Here is a 21,779-nt window from a genome sequence, read left to right as displayed (position 1 = left end):
CTTGTGCACGCAATGTAAAGATTTTACCATTTTTATTTAAAAAGCATAAGACTTTCAGTGTTGTAATTCAAGTCTAATACAATATTGTATTATGCAAATACTGCATATTGAATACATATAATACTGTGTAGGTTTTGTAAATGAGACATTAATACTGTATGCAGTAGAAAAATATAAATTTAAAATAGTAATGCATTTGTAACTAAATCACTAATAAAGTGGAATCACAATACAGTAACTAGTAAACATGTTATAATATAACATGTTTTGGATTTAAAAAATATTCAATGCTGTTTGATAACGCTCTTACATCAATGACCATGAACTTCATTTTAATGCATTTGTTAATGAGGTACAGTAAACATTCAGTAGCACTGCAAGGAAAAGTAAATTACACACAAAGCTTTGCCTCGCATATATTGAAGCATCATAATGCAAAGTGATATGTCAGGGCTGTCAATCAATCATTCCACCCTCCCTCATTTATCTTTCTACCATATGTACTCGGATTGGCAATTTTGAGGAATAAAAGAAAGCTGAAGCATGTCATGGGAAGAATATCTCACGATAATTACCAGGAGAGGGGATAGCTACATGCAAAGGCATCGTCTTGATTGACGTATTGCTACGCAACTGACGAAACCTCAGACTTTTAATGGAGCAGAAAGGCTCGCGGATTGCACGGGACAGATAGCTTAAAAAAGTTCGATCCTGAGCAAGCCAAGGCAGGTGGCAACCCTCGTAATTGTTGTAAACGGGTATCAATGTATTGGAAAGATGCCCCCCCCCATATCATGAAGGTCCTCATGAAACAATGTAATCATGTGCTGTTGCCAACGGCATGAGGTTTTATATCACACATGTAGACCCAATAAATATATCATTGGATGGGAACTTTAGACGCAAACTTCCCTTAACAACCCATACATGCGATTGCACCTGCAATAGTGCGGATTGACGAATTAAAAATCAAATTGTATAGTATTCTAAATCTCCGGTCTCTGTCCAAACTGTAGGGTTACATGCTTGTGCGCGCGGTTCAAATCGTAAGCGGCAATATTTATTTGGCACCACGGCGCTCATCAATTTGAATGCGCACGGATCACCATCAGGGTGGGTGGGGTGGGCATGGGTGGGTGGGTGGGGCGGCTAAGTGACATGAAAGGCGCCGACCCCGTTGTTAGGCAGCCTTGAAGAGTCGCACGGACGGCACGCATCAGTGTGCCTCGTCTATCACTCGCGCGGGCAAACTCCAGCGGCTCCACGTCCCGTCACCCATCGCCTCGCGCGCCGAGACGCGCATCTTCAGCGCCCTGGCAGCGCCGGTTCTGGGCGGCAGCTGCAGCACAAAGGAGGTCGCGCCCTCGCCATCGACGAGCACCTGCAGCCGACAGAGCCACGCGAGGCATGGCATTTCGCAATTGTAGCGGCTCTGTGCGCGGAATAAGTCTACTTCGCGGGTTGACGAGTTCAAAAGAGGTCTATTTTGCACACAAGTCTGCGACATTTTGCACGTGCACCCGCCATTTTTTTTTTTACATTTGTTGTAGTTGCATTTTGATGCGAAAGGCCCATTGCATTGTGCCTTCACGTGGGCTATTGGCAATCTGTGCTGTGTCATAAATAACAGTATTAAAATGTAAAAGGAGTAAAGTAGCTCAAGTTTTCATGTCTCAGATGTTGTAAATGGGCTGCTGTAATGAAACCCTGTCTCACTAATGGGTTCCTTTCACGCTGTGGTTAAACGTTTGCACGGAGCAAGGGTGGAGAACAGTTTCCTCGCCGAAGCCCAAATAATAATTTCAATGCTTTTTGGCGAGCCACGCATCAACACGCGCGTTAGCAATTAATAATGCAAAAACAAATTCCAGGGTTATTTTACAGTGTGATTCAAACAGTATTGCCAAGTTGAATAAATTCATCTCTAGAACCTGATTAGTGCATCCAAGATGCTTCCAGCACCAGATGAATATCATTTGCAGGCCGCGTTAAAGCGACAGGCCTCGTATTGGCGTCGTGCTGTATGAGCCTCCTCCACAAGTCCACATCGTACACTCTTACGCCGTGTGATCACCACGCGTGTTGAGAATGTGTTTGGTAGCGTGCTTGCGCCCTCTGTGTGCAAATACTGGGGGAAGCGCACGGGATGTCGGGGTGGCACCTTGTTCCAGCCCTGCGCGCCCAGCGTGCGGTAGCGAAGTCGGTAGGTGAGCGGGAAGGCAGGGTGGGGGTTCCATGTGCTGGGTTGCTCCCAGCTCACCAACACGCTCTCCACGTCCCTCCATCTCGCCTGCACGTTGATGGGTGGGTCTGGCTGAACTGAGGCCGAAAAAAATAATTTGTCACCCGCAACTCAAGATAGGAGGAAAATAGTTGTGCTGCCCCAGTGTAAGAGGGCAGCTGATTAGGTATTATTTAAAAAAATTGGGGTTAGTGCCTTAATGTGGTGAATGTGGTGAAGACAATTGAGAGCCTTTAAGATCAGAGGAGCTGTACTGGCTAAGGAGACCCACACCGGTCGAATGTTCAGCGAGATGCGAGACCAAATGTGTTCCCTGTTATCAACCTGCACAGACCATCGTGGTGAAATATGGTCAAACAACAGCCCTCATTACTGTCATTAGGTACGCCGTGCATGAGCTCGTTTCTCAGTTAAGGTAAAATGTAGTTTACAGTAATAAGGGAAAGGTGCAGCCCTGCAATTACTTGCTGGCTGGCAGAAGGGCCTCCACTAGAGGGACCTCTGAAGGACATTCTTTTCTACTCTTGCACGCTGGCCAAACGTGTATGAAGAGGTGAGCATAATCCACACTTTACCCTACCATGCGAACCCTGCACCTTTTATACTGCTAAGGTGGACAGGCAAGGAAGGGCTTTTGAGAAACTTTCCCCGTTGTTTCAACTACTTGGCTTGGAGACTGAATCGAACCACTGTCTGGGGATTGCAAATCAAGTGCACTACAACCATTGAACCACAAATAAGATGACATAAAAACAGACAAACACACAGGGTTGTACATTTGTCCTAAATGGTGTACATTATTGCATGTTGCAGCAATCCGGTAACCATTTTTGTTTACCAATTTTGAGTGTGGTTTACACAAATTAACTTACAACCACATCTGTTATGCGGCAACGGTTGTGGCGAAGATGGTGGTAATGGTGGTGGGAAATTAATTTAATAATTGTGTTCGTGCTTTTGAATTGGATATTGAAGTGGATTTCATACTTTAAAAAAAATCCGTATTCATTTGAGTTCGATGTGATGGTGCCTTGCATGGCAGATTTGGGTCAGAAAGGGGTCACAGATTTTGTGTCTATTATATATGTTTAAAAATGTACTTGACTTAGCTGGACATAGATTCATTGTCCCCATTTGCTTTAGTGGTACACTGCAAGTCGCTTTAGCGCAGAGGTCGGAAAACCAACATAACAAGAAGAGACATTTTTTTTTCAAATCTTGCCTCAGTGTATCAAGAGCCGCTGGGCAATATGAATACGAGACGGTGGGTCCTTAATAAGTAACGTCACGAAGCGATCCGTAGAGAAGCGCTCACGCGTCCCCCGCAGCCGCAGGTTGCTGGCCCCCTGCTTTAGCGTGAGCCAACCCACGTTTTGCCCTCTTGCCTCTTTTTGTTCGCTTGTGCATACGCACCGATATCTTCAAGCAGGAACGCGTGGTGGACCTCGACACTGCCGAACGGGTTGGTGGCCGTGACCGTCAGCTCGTGTGGTTGTTCCGAGAAGAGGGTCACATCTCGGCCCTGGCAGGCATTGTCTGCCACGGGCACGCACGGCAGCCAGCTCTCGGTCAGTGGATTCCTGCAGAGGATGTAACACATTGCAAATTAATTATCGACGGATTGCGTTTTATTTGAACTGGCCGAGGGCCGGTTGGTATTTATTTACTTTTGCGATGAAAACCATAGAAACAGCCACGGCATATCCTCCCCCACCCCCCTACCCACCGACAGCGTGGAGTTGGGGGGGGGCAAAGAATATTTTCTGCACCACAATCATGGACAGCTCTGGCTGACGTTAAGCTCTGCTGCTGTGGTTACATTTTAAAATGTGGGATTTTTTTTTTGGGCTGCGGTGTGCTGATGCGCAAGGAGCTGTTTTAGGAAAACTGCAATGATGTGTGACGAGAGCTCTTTAAAGTTCACTTCATTGAAATGTTTTGCTTTTACCGATGAGTAAATACCGAGTAAAATTTACTCGGCAGCTGCAGGACTCAAGCCGATTTCTTTTTTCTGCACGAAAACTGTTTGATGATCACTTGACCAGTAAACCTTCCCAAAGTACACATGGATAAAAAAAACCTCGAGTGTCTTGGTAAATTAACATCGACTGGCACGTAGAACAGTTGCCTGGATGCGAAAAAGCAAACTGCGGTACAATTGGGAAATGTACAATGTTTCTATTTTTAACAAAACAATAAACATTGCATCTAAACGCGACTGCATTTCAAGACAGGGTAAAAGACCTTTGGCCGAATGTTTGAAGGCGTTCATTGTTTTTTTGACCGCGAAGAAATGCAGCTACTGGCCTGTAAGAGGCGCTGTAGGAAGTGTTGAGGACGTTATTGTTGCCGTGGCTGCTCGGTTGCCACTCGCACTCGAAGCTCTCCGGATAGTCAAAGGAGCGGCACGTGACGGTCGGCTTTGAAGGAGGATCTGAATGCAGAGGAACACACACACACAACCCTATAGATATCGTACAATCTTAATTTAAAAAAACGACGTATAATGTTGTTGTAACCGGCTCGCCATATCCCTCTCGTCGTGTGATCGTAACGAGGGGACAAGGCGGCTAATAGAGAAAATAAAAAGAGACGACATTTTTTAGTTCTTGCGGTAAAGTCACGTAGATAGAAAAATGATTGAAAAAAATAAAGTGAATAAAAATAATAGAAGTAAAATAAATAAAAACCACAACGTTTCGATCGCAAAGACCGCTATTTACGTGACTTTACCGAAAGAATCAAAGAATAGTAATCCCTGCAGTCACGAAAGTTTTAAGTCAAAATAATAGACGATTTCGGAGGCGATGAGTGGATTACTCTGCGTTGTCTTCTGCCCTCCTCTTGAGGATCGAGTGACTCCACCACCGAGGTACACCAGAGGTGTTGTGGAACTGCAACTCGTTATTTCCAAGTTTAACGGACAGTCGAGATGATTGCTCTTGCAGTGCTAAAGAGACGCTCGCTCATGTTTCTCTATCAACGTACTGTATTCTGGCAACTATAGTTTTACATAAGGTGGCAGTGATCACACCGCAGAGACGTCATGGGCTCCCAATGGATGTGTTCAATCTAATCTTTCATTCCTACCGCACAACCAGTACGGAGTAGGTGGGGGACAATGCTCTTGACGTTGACCGTGTTGTGTGGCTCCTCTACCACGTTGCAGTTTAAACACTTAACCACTAGGTGGAGTGGATGACATCATCGTCGTCAACCATGATGATTCCACTGCTGAAATGTGGCCTCCTCAAGCTGTCGTCATTTGACACAATCTAATGAGGTTGCCACCAGTAGAACTTGTTTGCAGTCGCACGAATAAAAATACAGTACAATACGCGTCACTGTATTGCTGTTAATTTTCAAAAAGTAGCAATTTTTGTTAAGTTTTTAGCCAATCGCAACATTTGCTGATCACAGGCGCGGCATGACACGGTCACACGTTCTGAGCTGGCGGGTTTTTTTCCCCAGCAGTGGTACTTTGAAATGAAATTGTAAGACTCAAGAGCTGCTATTGTAAGAAACATGTCTTTCCTGGAGGCAGATTTAACTGAACATTTGAAATGTGCTTCTCTTTAATACGACACATCATAAGACCTCGCAGGCAATGAGCCTGTGGAGCTAGAGATACACAAAGTGTCTCACGTCAGTCAACATCTCCGTTCTGCGGACATACAATGCAAAGCCCTGTTGTCAATCCACCACTGGATGAAGGGCTTCCCAAACTCCACGTCAAGTCAGTCTTGCGGTTCGTTGGCCCACACCTCGCCCACGCTGTTCGGTTCCGCGGGCATGTAAATACACAACAAAATTAAAACCACCTAACAAACGTAGATCATCTGGTACTTACATCCCACGACCAGGCGAGTGCATCGCATGTGCCGCCGTCTCGCGTGGCCGCCGCTTCTGGCCTGGCACGAGTAGATGCCGCCGCTGCTCAGCGTCGCATTGAGCAGCGTGATGTGCCCACTTCTCTTGGCCTGCCGCCATGGGCTGGGGCCCCCGCGTCTCAGCGGGGCCCCGTTGAAGGACCACTTGGGCTGGATGCCAGCGGTGCCCTTGCACGGGATGCGCGCCCTGGAGCCCACGGCCGCGTACATCACGCGGTGGCGTTCACCTTAACACACGCAGGCCGGACACAAAGAGTCGATCGAGTGTCGTCATCGACAACGTGCGTACACGTGGCTGTGCATACGAACCGTGATGTAAATCCACTGCTGGATGAGCGGCATGTGCACATCCTTTTAAAATATATGTTTTCTTGTTTAGTTTGTTGTCCTTCCTCCCGCACCTTCCGATGAGCACGGTTGGCTGCATATGGTGTGAATTAAGTTCAACATACATACATACATGCATCTTGTGACGGATATTGGACTATAATTGACCACGCTGATCAGTACGTGTCGGCGAAGGTAAGGCGAGTACAGAACAACTATAGATTGACCAGATCAAGGCTGGGGATGATGAACACTTATGCATCTCAGGTTTTCCTTGCAAGAGAGACCTTTGTCTTAATGGGCCCTCATATATATACTAGTGAATTTCAACGGTCTTCCACTTCGTTTAAGTCCGGCCAAATGAATGGATTTCACTCTATTGGTGTCGCGTCAAAGAGTGTAAAATACTATCCCGTCGTGGAGTTTGTGCCAACTTACAGCCAGGGCGGCGAGATCCGGCCACGTGGACGAACGCGGACTCGCTCCACTCGCTCCAGTGGCCGTGGTCCAGTAGGTCTTTGAGCGACACTTGCACCTCGTAGCGTGTGCGCGGACGCAGGCCGCGAAGCTCCTGCTCCTCTACGCTTTCCCCGGGGAACAGGGTCTGAAAAGTACATTTCACACGTGAGCCATTCAGTACAAAAGTGATTGGTCGGCAGTGCTGCGTTGACAGCGGTGCAGAATTAACATTTGGGTTTTTGGTAGAAGTGGCTCGGCCAATGTTTACATAAATTTGGCGTTTGTTGAGAGTAGGCGAATTAAGTGGATGATTGAAATATACAATCATCAATACAATTAAATCTCGGGTTTCTATCGCGCAATTTGCACACACAAAGCTTGTTAAGTTACGGATAAAGCCTGTTGTAAAAATAGGTGAGTTTTAAGACACTTTAAAAAAAGTGTAACAGACTCAGATTTCTTAATGGATCAAAGAAGGGAATTCCACAATTGCAGAGACTGGTGGCAAAAAGCAAACCTCCCATCGAACAAAGTCTGGTCTTTGGAATAATGATTCAACCAGAATCAGCAGATCTAAGTTTTCGCAGTAGAATTTACAACTTAAGCAGATCGGTGAGATAATTAGGAGCCAACTCATTCAAGGCCTTGAGCGTGAAAATAAGAATCTTAAAGTAGATCCTGTACGTTACAGGGAAGCCAGTGCAGGGAGGAAAGAACGTGAGTAATATGGTCACACGATTTAGATCTGGTTAAAATCCGGGCAGCTGAATTTTCAAAATATTGGAGTCTATTTAAAACACCTTTAGACACACTATGAGATCTCCTTTACCAGTGGCAAAATATAGTAATAGGGTTTTACCCTTTTAACTGGTACAAAATCTGACACCTTTATACAAGGCATCATGTTTGCAATAACCTCAACACAAGAAGTCAAAATGCAAACAAAAAGAAACAACTCTGATGATGGACAGTGCATATCATTATCATCATCACAGTTGTTTCTTTTTGTGTGCATTTTGACTTCTTGTGTTGAGGTTATTGCAAACATGATGCCTTGTATAAAGGTGTCAGATTTTGTACCAGTTAAAAGGGTAAAACCCTATTACTATACCTTTAGACACGCCAGCAAGCAAAGGCATTGTAGTAATCCAACCTTGATACGAAGGCATGCATCGGACGTTCAGCAATCGCGAATGACAGCATGTGGTCGAAGTCTAGCTATGTTACGCAAGTGGAAAGACGAGATTTTGGTGATATTACGTACGTGGGCCTCGTGCCAAACTGGGCTCTCGGATGACACTCATTCTGCAGGCGTGCGCGAGTCGATGGCACAATCACAAATGGATTGTAAACTTCGATGTAAAGCTTTCGTGACTGCAGGGATTCATCTTCTTGGTTCTTTCGGTAAAGTCACGTAGAAGGGAAAAAAAATATTTTAAAGTCACGTAGAAGGGAAAAAAATATTTTATTATTTTCCTTCTACGTGACTTTACCGAAAGAACCAAGAGGGATTGTAAACTCTCCCACTAAAGATCGTGACATTTCTATTTTACCCTATAATGCGACCTGTGGCCATACTGCCTCGGCGAATTTCAAAACATCATATGCCGAATGTCTTACACGTAGAACAATTTGGATATACATATATTCGATTATATCAAATGTAAATGGTAAATTAGACAAGGAAAAATGTATATGAACCACCGACCAAATATGGCCAGGCTTCCATTTATGATCACCCCACGTCGCTTTTTCGTGTGCATTCGCGTTTCGTTTATTCAGACTTTGCAGTTTAATGCACTGTATTGTTATTTTTTCGATTTAAACCTTTCGTGACTGCAGGGATTCACCTTCTTGGTTTTTTCGGTAAAGTCACATAGAAGGGAAATAATAAAATAATAAAAATAAAACATAATAAAATAATTCTCACGACGTTTCGGCCACAACGCAATCAGCCGTCCTCAGGTGAAGAACAGGTCTGTCAGACGCTGTCTTTCCGACAGACCTGTTCTTCACCTGAGGACGGCTGCTTGCGTTGTGGCCGAAACGTCGTGAGAATTATTTATTATGTTTTAATTTTATTATTTTATTATTTCCCTTCTACGTGACTTTACCGAAAGAACCAAGAAGATGTATTGTTATTGGTATGGTATAGTACAGTAGACGATACATCTCCATGTTCCTTTTATAAACAATGTTGGTTTAGGAAGCCATACGACCGCCTGCATTGTTGCCTTCAATTGAAATGCTATCCTTCCTCATTCCCACCCCTTCCCCATTTCCTCTTATATCCCCGCTCTGTCTCCGCTTCCTCCATCACCTGCCGCTTCCCCGTCACGTTCCGCTGCGCCACTGCAACTGCCTACAGTGTGCGCAGGCGGTGAGATTGCACTGCGGCCCACGCGGCACGAGTGGTCCAGGGGCCCAGGCTACATGTGGACTGGGGCAGGGGGGCCTCATTTCATCCCTTGCGCCAGGGCCTGTGCCAAAAACACGCGACGCCGCAGAACTCCGTGGTGTACACATACACTGTATTTATCCCTAACATTTTGAACACTAAGCGGCAGCCTTTTGACTGAAATGTTGACATGGTTTTTTTTTATGTCTCGGCTGTCAGTGATTCTTTGTTCCAGCTTTAATAAATAAATAAATCCACGTGATTCATCACGAGTTGGCTAAGAAACTCTAAGAATGTGTCTGTGGTTATTTGAAGGCTGGGATTTTCCATGTGAGCACCGAGAAAATCTGAAATTTTACGTCCTAATCCATATTGTCACCATTATCATCGGCCATGGTCTAGCCACTGCTGAATGAAGGCCTTCCCAAGCCATCGCCTTGGTCACGTGATGCAACAATCCATCTAGCGCCTTCGCACGAGCCTCTCTCATCACTCCATCCCCTTGATAGATTGCCCTCACGGGCCGAGTCCCTCCTTTGGCTTCCACTCCGTTGTTAGTATCGACCAGCGGCTATCGTCCCTCAGAGCGCCCAAGTCCCACTTTGAGTAAGAGTCAAGACGTTGTCTTTAACTTGCGTTTGTTCTCTGATCCACGTGTTCCTCTTCCTCTCTCTCAGTTTAATTCGAAGCACACACACATTGCCAATGCTCCTCTGTACACCTTTCAAGGATTTGTTCCACTTTTGTCGTCAGCGTGGAGAGACCGCAGTTATGTCACACGCGTGACCTTTGCATGTCATGTGTGACGAAGATACGCCGCAGATAGACAGTGACACATCTTGAGCACCTTTGAGAAACAAGCAGATGCCTGTGGCGCAGTGGTTATTGCGTGCATGTGCAGGGGTGAGGGACTTGTTTGTACCGGTTAAAATAACAACCGCACTTAGTCATGCGTTCTGTTAAGGTTACGGGGGAAGATTTGTTCTGTCGTACATGAGAGTTGAAACACGTCTTCAGCGACGTGTTTAATCACAATTTTTTAAACCATTTACAGCCCTTTCTTAATACGCTATTCGACAGAGATCTTCCCTACAGCGTCTGTCATGGAGGTTTATGTTTCCATACTTCACCACACTAGTCTGTACGGTTTGGTGAGGGGTGGGGGTGGGCGTTAAATAGGATCTGTGTTTTACATCGGACAGATAGCCACGAGATTGTCATCTATTAGTATTCCTTCTCTCTAGGTGCATGCAGGTACACCGATCATGTCGGCGGTGCACGCATCAGGTACGTGTAGCGTGCCGTGGCTTTCGTTTGTGTTTGAACGGAGTAGATTTATAAACATGGGTAGGCGGGGGACTGCAGTTTGGAAACCCCTGGGGCGAATTTTCGTCGTAAAGCATTGCGCAAACAGCGGTGTACGCACATGAGATGCAATCATAGCTTCGGTATCGCATGTGCATGAGTAAAGCACCGGTTATCGAGCGTTGTTTACGTGCTCGTGCAAACACGTATCCGTGTTCATTTGACCACCTAAACATGCTGCATGCTGACTCATTTTCTTGACCGCGCTGAAATTGCTTCAGCGCAGCTTGGGAAAGTGAATAACGACGCGACGGCGTTTCCCGAGCGCGTTGACTCTGACGGGCACGGAAGGCGCTCTCGGTGCCAAGTGCGCGAGCAACGCTCGTGACGTCCGTCGCTGGAGTTGCGACCGCACAAGTTTGTTTCGTTCAGTGTGGCGACGCGCCGCCGCCGAGCGTACCGTTCTCCAGGCGTCCCCGCTCTCGGCGAGACGAAAGCGCAGCCGGTGTTGCAGGGGGAAGAGGAAGGGATCGAGCCAGGACACGGGTAGCCGCCACGAGACGGTCACTGCAGCGCTCTCCACGGCGGCTCTCGCTGACACGTTCACCGGCGCATCGGGCTGGACTTGGGGGTCAGAGGGCAAAGGCGTGTGCGCGGCGGTCAGTGGCATGTAAACTCAACTGACGCTGTCTTTCCGACAGTCCTGTTCTTCACCTGAGGACGGCTGCTTGCGTTGTGGCCGAAACGTCGTGAGAATTATTTTTTTCTGTTTTATTTTTATTATTTTATGATTTCCCTTCTACGTGACTTTACCGAAAGAACCAAGAAGATGAATCCCTGAAGTCACGAAAGCTTTAAATCGAAATTCAACTGAACAGTTGCATGCTAATTTTCCTCACATTAACATAGCCACTTCCGTGCCCTCGTCGAGAAGGCCGCTCTCCTCCTATCTTACAGTTACACGCTAATTTTTCACATTAACATCATGCTAATTTCTCACATTAACATCATGCTAATTTCTCACATTAACATCATGCTAATTTCTCACATTAACATCACTAGCCCCGGCCACTTCTTTATGACCCTTGGGCTACACCCATTTCAAACCTTTTAAAACAGTCTGCCTCAGCAGCAGACCATGCTTTCCCACTTGATGACGGACGCTTGTGTTGCGCCCAAAACGTCGTGATTTATTTTATTTTATACCTGCGTGACTTTACCGAAAGAACCAAAGAGTATGGATTCCTGCAGTCACGAAAGCTTCAAATCTAGATTCAACTGAACAATTAAAATAATATATATTATCCGGTAAGCCCCACTGAGCAATGCAGCTCTTTTTCAGAAGCGACCTTGCCACAAATGATAGCTCAACGAAGTAACTTGGCTTATCGTGTAGAAATGTAAAGCAGCCAAGGACTCTGAGCACATGTTGTGTCTAAATGTGGAGGGGGAAAACAGGAGGGACCCGGAGAAAAAATCACGTGACCACGGGAAGGACACGCAAACTCCAAATATACAGGCATCTGGGTCCGGGATCGAACCCACTGACCTCATGTACACCAGGCGAGGTAGTTAACATCTCACCACCACAACACTACATTACAATTGAACTTTCATGCTGGTAACAGTTGGACCGTTGGCAAGGTATATAAGTGGCTTCATCCTTTCGATTTAAAGCTTTCGTGACTGCAGGGATTCATCTTCTTGGTTCTTTCGGTAAAGTCACGTAGACTTTATCGAAAGAACCAAGAAGATGGCTTCATCCTGTGGAAGGCATTTTGTCGCCCCGCTTGCTAACATTGCATAGGTTTGCGAAAGTTACGTAAGGCATGTTTACGAGTTTTAGACGTGTGTCATGGATGCTTTGAAATCGATCGAGTTTGAATGTCATCTTGTTAGAGACTACCGCAAGCCTGGAGTGCTTCCCGTTTCGTCACATTTAAATTAGCCGCAAAATATTTTGTCGCAACATTTGTCACACGGCGTTTGCAAATTATTAGTTTAATAAACCCGGTGATTAAAAACTGTAAAGCGATATACTTGAGTGACTCGGCACAAGGAACCTGCCATGTACGTGTCATTCTTTTAATTAAATCTGTAAAATTATGGGGGAAACCCACCGTAACAGAAAATAAATCATTACTTTAGCTCGTAGGAGCCCAGAGCGTTGGTTCGCGATCGTGCGGCACGAGACTTTGATTCGGCAGCGGAAATTAAACTGCATGTCCGGTATGGGTAACTCGGTGGTGAGCGACGTGCCTAACAGCGAGACTTACTGATGTTCTCCAGAACAAAGTGCGTGTGTCCTTCGGCGGAGCCCAACGGATTCGTGATGCGGACCGTTACGACGTGAGCCATGGAGGAATACATCGTGAGGTCGCTTCCCGTGCAGGAGCGGTCTCCCGTGGGCTCGCAAGGCAGGAAGGTTTGACTCATCGGATGTCTAAGAAGCAAAGCGAAGAATAACAAGCAGTGCGAGCATTCAAAACAAATCCTGCAATGCGTGGATTGAAAGGGGATATAACCTTATTCATATAAACACGAGATGCTTGTAATGTGTGTGAGCATGAGCACACTGATAAAGCTTAACGTTGACCTCGGTGATGTTTAAAATAGTTTCTGTTGTGCTGTGAAACATCTCGAAGCGAGATTGATTCTGGGGAGAGCCTTTCTGGTCATGGGAGATGTGCGGCTTACTGCATTTAATGAATTCATGAGAAAATGACAAATTGTTATTTACACGTAATGAACAACATCTAATTAACACTATAATCACTGAATGTTCACATTTTTTATTTAGAATGTAATAGCTTTTTTAAAAAAAAATGCTACTGTGCAGTTTAATAAGAGTCACTTGCCATTGCTATGGAGCAGAGGTAGAAAGTTGAAGTTCAACTGGATATGAATGCTAGTGAAATATGTTCATGCTTGAAGAACTCATTTTATTTATTTGTAAAGTAAATATATAATGAATGTAAAAAATTCTAATACAGTAAAACCTTGGATTGCGAGTAACTTGGTCTGCGAGTGTTTTGCAAGACGAGCAATTTTTTAAAATACATATTAATTTGATAAACGAGCGAGGTTTTGCAATACGAGTAGTTCGTATACGATTTGTCTGTCGAACGTCACGTGATCACAACTGATATACGAGTGATTTGATATACGAGTACATTGGATTAAAAACACGTTTCCGGAACGAATTATGCTCGCAATCCAAGTTTTACTGTACTGTGATAAAGCACTAACAGCACTTGGATGACCAGGTTCAGCGATTTGCAAACAACAGATGAGTTTACAACTTTTCCATCTGTAGCACACAAATGCACGTCAGTTGTCGTTATTGCAATGGTCAGGGACAGCGTCTTACAATCCCCAGTGTTAAGCAATCGGCAATTACTTCACGCAGATCATTTAGCACGTGAACAATGTTCCTGAGCGCAGGCTATCAAAATTGTTTAACTGCAAGAGAGATTGTGATTACATGCAAATCTGTGGCACAAAATGACTTTTCACGGAGATTATAAGCAATAGTGTCCTCTTAAAAAAACTCCCAATAATATAAAATGTGAAAATGAAGTAAAAACAAACTTTTAAAATCATATTTTATATTTTTGTTTCTTTCTGTAAAGTCATTTTCTATCTACGTGACTTTACCGAAAGAACCAGGAATATGAATTCCTGCAGTCACGAAAGTTTTAAGTCAAAATTATATTTCATAATAAGTAATGTTTAGTGAAGTTAATCCACTACATTATTTATGTATAGACACCCTTGAATGGAAATAGCCAAACATCCACAATATAGGACTACAGAGCTTGGGAAATTGTTGCCATCGGACCTGGCCACCTTCCCACGCACCGGGGTTATATTATCCCTCACTGGAGTGAGTGAAGACTGTACGTTACAAACACTGAATTATTACGAATTATTCACAGTTTTGAAGAGGCAAATATAGAATTACAATACCGTTGGCATCAATCATTACAAATGCGGTGTAGTTTCACATTTCATTTCATGGAAGTGACCGTGCCTAAAATGGGTTTGTCGTAGTAATTTCTACGGGTTCAAATTTTTTCACGTATTTTTGTTTAAATCCGTGAATGAATGAGGCTTTTGTACCGACTCCTGTAGAGAATTCACCCGTGACGTGTATTGTGGCACCAATCTCCTCACTGTGATTAAGCCTGTGAGCGCTCACTTTTAGCATTATCTCGTTGGTGGAAACCCCCCTTATGGGGAAATCTGTAATCTTATCACCCAAGTTTCCATGAAGCCATGAAGCGCGTCCTTGATTTTCCCCCGAACAAGGCGGCTGTGTAATTGTTCTATTCTCAGCAGCTGCCACTTGATCCCGCTGTGAGCTTGCCTGTAGGTAGCAGATACGTTTGTCCGGAGCAGCGTGTCTCTTCCAGGTCCCCATGTGCACTGGAAGCTCTCGGGGTAGTTGTATGAGCGGCATGTTATGTTTGGCTTCTCCGGGTGGTCTGCATCGAAATAATATACAACGGCAAAGGTTAACATTTGCTTTCAATAACACGTTCAAACAGTTTTTAAAATATATATATAATATATAAAGCAGATGCTGTGCACAGAAATTCCACGCAATGTTAAACATTAACCGCGATATTTGTTATTTTTTTTTGGAGCAGCGTAAATGTTAAACACACGTACTGGTTGTTCAACTCACATCCGACTTCCAGAAGAATACGATCCACCTCTTTCCCAGAAGCGTACGAGTGGCAGCTGTAGGTTCCTGCACTGGCCGGGCTGGTGCTGCCGAGTGTTAGATGGTCTCCGTCCGCCTCGCCACTTCCACCGAGACTCAGGACATCTCCGTTCCACCGCCATGCAATGTCGTTGCCTTGGAGGTGTCCCTCAGCGGGGCTGCAGGTCAGGGTGATCGGCGAGCCAACAGCGCCGTACACCCTTCTTACTGCTGGGTCGGGGGAGTCTGTGGAAAGGACGCGTGGCACACGCAGCATGCGGGTTCTCAAAACTGAATGGAAACAGGGCCACACTCTCGCCCTTGCGGTGGCTACAGAGGACCACATGGCACTTGCAATGCTGCAGTCATTTCATTTAGTCACGACTTTTCAATGAGAGCTTACCGCTGCAGTCTGACGCCTCACTGGATTTGTTTTACATGGTTAAACATGTAAATGCCATTACGAGGTAAGAGTCTATGTAAGTTTTCATACGATATGTTTCGTGACGATGTCGTTCAACTTGAAAGATAGATTATTGTGTAAATTGTTAATCAAGTCGTCTCGCACTGTTATGGTTATCTGTGGTTAAGATGCCTCCATAATGATTGCTGTGGTTCCTTAGAGTTTGCGTGGAGCACGCAAAAACACAAGTTAATCTTTGTATTACAAAAAACCATGGTCGGAAGCAATTGGAACACAGATGGGAAATATGTTATCCTAAATTCGCAAAATTTGTGGTGTGCGGTTTTCTCTTTAGAAGTCTTGAGAAATTGTAGCAGAACACATGCCGGGCATTGATATTTCTAACATGCGCGTGAAATGTACGAGTACGTACGTGTACAGCGAAGTAAATGTAAAAATTAGTTCTTCATTTGTGTTCAAAGACCAACTTTACCATTTCGAAAAGTTGACAGAGATAATGTTTCGCGAAACTTCAGCACAGAGAAGGAAAAATAAAATAGATACGCGAAGAGTTGGTGCCACAGCTTTTTTCCGTGAAGACTGACACGATGCGATTCGAAAGCTTTAAATTAACACAGATATAGCATATTAAATTATCAACTATAGTATAAATATGAAATTCTAATTTTGTGCGAATTTATTTGTTCGTTTTACAAAAAATATTTTTTAAAAAAACTTTGTATCCCCTTCCACTGCACGTGACTGGAGTTGGAGGCATAAACTTTGAGTTCACGATTAATAATTTCTCAACTATTGTCTTTGATTGTTCGTTTATTGCATATATATATTCAGTTTATTATATATTTGTTAACATTTGGTTAGATTTGGGATGGGGGGGGGGGTCTCGCAAAGGGTAATTTAATTTACTGGAAACTGATGAAGTCATCTGAACCCTCAAAAAAATCAATGCCTTTATAACAAATATATATTTTCAAATTATCAACACTTTATGAAGACGTAATGGCTACGCTGATATTGCACAATGAATGTACGAAAAAGTAAATCAGAGGGAGTCATACAGGGAGACGTGCTCTCGCAAATACCATTCACAGCGACTTCAGAATAAATCTATTTTCTAAATGATGAGAAAAAAGCGTAAGCGTCAATGGAAAAATGATTTACAATCCGATATTTACACCATTGGAACCTCATTTGCCAGTAAAAAATATGATAATTGGTTTTTTACCCTTCTATCTGGCAACAAAACTGACAATTATAAATCCGATATTTGCTGACAACACAGTCATTATAAACAATGAAAATGCACTAGTTATTATATAACTTTGCAAAGTGGGGTTTAAAGTTGGGCTAAAGTAAAAAAATCGTGGGCCAAACAAAAATTGCATACATCAAGTTCACTAAATAAATGGACACAGCTGGAATGCACATCGGAGTATGCGCACGAAAATGCACAGTTAGTAGACTTGCCTTTAAAAGCATTGCATCATAAAACATATAACAGCTTGCATGTGTTTTAGTATGTCCCACAGTAGTTGGCAAACGTTGTGCAATGGTTTGGATGCTTACTTGGCAGGCTGCTTTCCACCACAGCTCCAAGGAGGAGGGTGACGTGAATCAGGAGTTTCTCCATCTGCAAGGAGCTGGCGAGTCGGCACGACCTTGCAGCCTTTCGCCTTGCGCCGACAGAAAGCAATGACACATTTTTCGCATCTCCGATTAGCACGGTTGGTTACGTACGGTGCGAAAGAAGTTCAACATACGTACATTACAAACACACACACTCGCTCTTATATGGCATAGCTGGTTAAAAAACAAAGAACACGTTGCTTCATTGAAAATTAACTCGTCGATTTTTATATAACCGTCTGGTAGCAAATTTGAGCATCTGGCTAAAACGTTAAATATGTGAGTGTTGTTTTTTGTATACATTTATTATGTCTAACATATGTGAATTTTAAAAAAGCCTTGTTAAAAATAATGGGAATATGGCACGCAATAATATTATTCATCTCTACCGACATCATCGCTTGAGAGCCATGTGGCATTTGGTTTTTACCTTTTGCCTGCCACAGACAAATGGTGGGCGCCTAACGGTTACCACCGGTCCTGACTAAAAATAAGTGGATACTCTTCGTATATATATGCGTTTATTAATTATATTAAATAAAATCAAGAAGTTGTTAATCACAATTCAATTTATTTAAACTCGGCATTTCCAAGAAATTCATTGCGGGGTGGGGGGGGGCATGTGGGGTGCGTGGGTTGTGGGATGTGGAGGGAGGGGCTGTGTGGGGGGGGGGGCGTTTAGATGATTCAATGCATTTACAAAAGGTAATGTAGTGGCAGCACGCACATTGTTGTATTGACGGCTAGAAAAGTGTTTGTGTATTTTTTGGGAAAATTTCCAGTGTGTTCACTTGATGGGCAGGTAAGATGTAACCACGTCACTGCCCCGCGATCATTACAGAGCTCTTGAAAATTATCAGAAACATGTTACATTAAAAATTGTCATAAAAAATTGTCATAAAAAATTGTCATTGCAGAGGTCTTAAACATGCTCAGAACCGTTCATCGCGCCGTGTCACATCAGCATGTTTTGTGTATGCAGGACATATTAAACAACAAACACATTGTGGAATGGTACAACTATCGCAGCCTATGTTATTGGAGCATTATTATGCGGTGATCACCAACTGTGTTGGATTATAACTTTTAAAAAACGTGTTTTTGTTTGTTGATTTATATGTAGAGAAAAATATATAGCACGTTACGTGAATTAGATAATTAATTTAACATGCTCTTCCTCGACTTGAAGTCATCTATTTTTGAGAACAATCATTGGAGCAAACATAACTTTCGTACCTTTGTGTTGCCTTAACAACAACTTGCATCCCCGTGGGATTTTTTAAAATCAGGGCTTGGTTTTGCAGTTGTGTTTTACAGTTGCGTCCGCGATATGCTCAGGGTGAATGGTTTAAAAGAATCCACCTTTCTGAAAAACTTTAATATTAAAACAGTAAGAATCAGTGCTGTGTAGCAGGCCATTGGGTGTAATTATTCGTGTTATTTAATAGAAACTGTCTCTATATCACCACACAATTTGCGCACTCGCTCCTTGTGTTCAGATCTCCTGTTCAGATCTCCTGTGTTAACATTTACTCGTAAAATGATAAATTTCCCCCCAGTTATGTCATCTCTTAATAATTAACTGGGAGTTAAACAACGATCAACTTGTTTAATGCAATACCAATTAAAAAAATCCCTTTTAAGGTTTTTTATTTTATTTAATATACGGTACTTTCCATTCCACAATAAATAAAAATTCGAGTTATTCACAGCTTAGTAATGCTTGCAAAAATGCCAACAAACAATGGCGGTCATTTTACCCTTCCGAGCATTTCTCCCTATTTGCAGTTGCCTTCTTGAATTCACGCACAATAGAGGTTTTTGTTTTAATGCGTTGGCCCACTCATCGCAGAGGTTCCCGGTTCGAACCCAGTGACTGCCCCGATCATTACCGGGGGCGTCGGGGCCGTGGTTAGAAGCGGTCTGCTTCACTGTGCTCGTTAAAGATTCCCCACACGTCATTCGCAAGAGTTCGGGCATTGTGTGTCAAGAGTCAATGGTCCAAATGTACCAAATTAATCAATTGGCCTTAAACATAGCAATTAGCGCCGCCTAGTGTGAGATTATTATCATGATAAACAAAACTAAACTGAACCTTTTTACTGCAGTGTTTAATTGACGAATATTCACGTGAAATTACGTTTAAATAAATGCAACATTTTACAGCCCTTTGTCAACACACTTGCCGGTGAAAGTCTCCGCACGCCTTTCGCTCGTGGGAATTGTTTTGACCGTACTTCAACTAACCTGGCGAGTGTGAGCTGGTGGATGGGGGGGACAGGGACCACTTCTTACAATGTCAACTCGCCACTGCTGTTAGCCGTGGCTGGGAATCGAACTCAAGTGGCTGGATTCACAGAGCGCACCGCAGCACTGCGTCATTGTATCTGTAAACATAATTGCCACTATGACTGTTAACTTTTCCCCCTTACAAGGAATATATTTTCGTTCCTTTCTGTTAACAGTTTAAAATCATTTAACAAGAATATTTACTCGACATGCCGGCTCATTCCTAATCATTTACCGGTAAGTGCCGGGCTCATGTTCGAGAAATGCACAGTCACTAAACGAGACTCATTTTCTGCTGATTCAAAAAAAACAAAGAAAATGCTGCGCAACGCAGATGTCATTCAACATTCGCACTTGGCTCTGGTGACGGCTCGTGAGATTCTGCGATTACGAAGCCACAGCGGCTTACCGTGGACCTACGATAGCTGCACATTTTTTTTGGGGTGTTCTCAAGGAAAGTCTGGCACCTCACCGTTGACGTACGTAATTTACATATCGAGAGAAAAACGAGAGTCACACAATTTCAGATGGTTCATTTGCCAAATAGTAATCGCTGCTGATAAATGTGGGGCATAATGAAATGTCAAGATCTTGGTTCAGCTTCTAGTCTGCGTGCCTGTATCGTGATGCCTATAGCACAGTGTTAACTAAATCTTAGCATCTAACACAGCCTCCTGTTGTAAATATATCTTTCTTCTAGACATGTTTAATCAGGATGACAGGAAATACACGGGTTAATTATATCAATCAAACTGCTATGTCCATTTCTTTGTTAGTTATCTCTTTGATTGAAATGGTGGCAACCATCGAATTATTTCATTTGCTCTGTCCTCAGAAAATTCAACACGAGAAGCGATGACCGGCTGAACGGATGCAAGTTAGACATTAGCATAGCCAAACATGGCAAAGCATAAACAACAAAACATAATTTGGAGTTGGGTATCCTGCCGAGCCCCATCACTTCCTTCTGCACTGTCACTCGTTCATCCCCGGAGTGAGATCGGCCCGACGAGAAAAGCTTTTGCAGCATCTGGGCATGGATTCTGCAGCGTGGTCCTTGTGTTTTCATACTCGCAGTGGGACAACTAATCTAAGATGACGCTGATAATATAATCGAGACAGCGAGGGCGGAATATTTAGCGCGACGATTGGAAAACGGTGCGATAAGAAAACGGATGGTTGAAGGCTAACCGCGAAAGGGAGTCTGTGGATACATCTCATACGATGCAGCGTGCACTGATCGGAGCTCTGAAGCATCCAGGAAGAAGCCATTAACTTTGACATACAGCTGTCGCTCACGCATGTTATATGAATGGACGTATTTGAAAGAAAATGCCCATTCAAACTAAACGTGAATGGAGCGTGGAATTCCTCGAAACATTTTACAACTTTTAGTTGACGAATCCGTTATCTTCGATAGACGAAACAATCTGCTCTATTACCTCAGCACTGAGTCGGTGGGTGTCATGAGGGTATGTATAACTGTGACCTTAGATGATGTCAAAATGTACGCAAGAGGATGTTTACCTACTGTGGGGGGTGGGGGGGGGGGACTTTTTTATTTTGGTCAAATTCTGCTTAAAAAGCACAGAGGTTTTGACAATTCCGTTTTTTGAAAATGACCTAAACATCTGCCTTTAACTATTGTGTGTAAGGAATAAAATAAAATTTAAAAAATCTACGACCGCTACAATTCCCGTGACCAATTCATTCGTTGGGGTGCCCTTCAGGATGACTCTGCCATCAGCAACTTCCAACACTTGTGGTCTTGGAACTTCTGGAGTAATAATAATAATTATTAAAATGTTTAATGCGCACTCCATCCTAGGATCTTAATGCGCAATGCATGACCAGCAGAAAACAAAAACAGAACCAGGGCAAGCGAAAAACTAAAGAGGGAAGGGCCACTAAGAGATGGGCTTTCAAAGCAGATTTAGATATATCTACCAACTCTGTTGTCCTGATTTCAAGTGGCAAGGCGTTACATAGCTTGGGTGCCACGCTAACAAAAGCCCGATCACCAAAAGAGTGCAACCTACACCTGGGAATGCTGAGTAGTTGTAGATCAGAAGATCTTAAGGACGTTGATGGAATCTATTCATGTATTGATT

The 21,779-nt window shown here is 43.7% G+C and overlaps 1 protein-coding gene and 1 long non-coding RNA gene across 3 annotated transcripts; one reads left to right on the top strand and one right to left on the bottom strand.

Annotated features, from left to right (window-relative positions):
- Window positions 1-17: 17 nt before the first annotated feature.
- On the bottom strand, window positions 18-17,857 carry LOC144931010 (prolactin receptor-like). Of its 2 annotated transcripts, XM_078854873.1 has the most exons (12): window positions 17,810-17,857; window positions 17,320-17,426; window positions 15,312-15,575; window positions 14,991-15,108; window positions 12,898-13,064; window positions 11,082-11,245; window positions 6,898-7,063; window positions 6,093-6,359; window positions 4,550-4,676; window positions 3,656-3,822; window positions 2,162-2,319; window positions 18-1,381 (listed from the first exon to the last, which is right to left on the bottom strand). In XM_078854873.1, the coding sequence occupies exons 2-12, from the start codon at window positions 17,381-17,383 to the stop codon at window positions 1,217-1,219; spliced, it is 1,827 nt and encodes a 608-aa protein (XP_078710999.1). In that variant the 5' UTR covers window positions 17,384-17,426; window positions 17,810-17,857; the 3' UTR covers window positions 18-1,216. The 2 variants fall into 2 exon arrangements, with proteins under 2 accessions (XP_078710999.1, XP_078710998.1); XM_078854872.1 differs by lacking the exons at window positions 17,320-17,426; window positions 17,810-17,857 and having other exon boundaries at window positions 15,312-15,730.
- Window positions 15,663-21,265, top strand: LOC144931011 (uncharacterized). The gene is made up of 3 exons (XR_013636483.1): window positions 15,663-15,796; window positions 17,327-17,477; window positions 20,504-21,265. It is a non-coding gene; the product is annotated as an uncharacterized LOC144931011 (long non-coding RNA).
- The last annotated feature ends 514 nt before the right edge of the window (window positions 21,266-21,779 follow it).

This window comes from Lampetra fluviatilis, chromosome 3 (assembly GCF_964198595.1).
Source record: "Lampetra fluviatilis chromosome 3, kcLamFluv1.1, whole genome shotgun sequence".
NCBI classification, from domain to species: domain Eukaryota; kingdom Metazoa; phylum Chordata; class Hyperoartia; order Petromyzontiformes; family Petromyzontidae; genus Lampetra; species Lampetra fluviatilis.
This window is presented reverse-complemented; position numbering and strand designations above follow the sequence as displayed.

What these genes read in the sequence shown, in the direction of transcription:
- LOC144931010 (XM_078854872.1), bottom strand. Translation starts at nt 15,675, where the DNA reads ATGTGGTCCTCTGTAGCCACCGCAAGGGCGAGAGTGTGGCCCTGTTTC. An exon ending in AACGTATCTGCTACCTACAG is followed by an intron (nt 13,065 to 14,990) that starts GCAAGCTCACAG and finishes TTTGCTTCTTAG; the next exon opens with ACATCCGATGAGTCAAACCT. An exon ending in GTTCCTGCTTGAAGATATCG is followed by an intron (nt 2,320 to 3,655) that starts GTGCGTATGCAC and finishes TTTCGGCCTCAG; the next exon opens with TTCAGCCAGACCCACCCATC.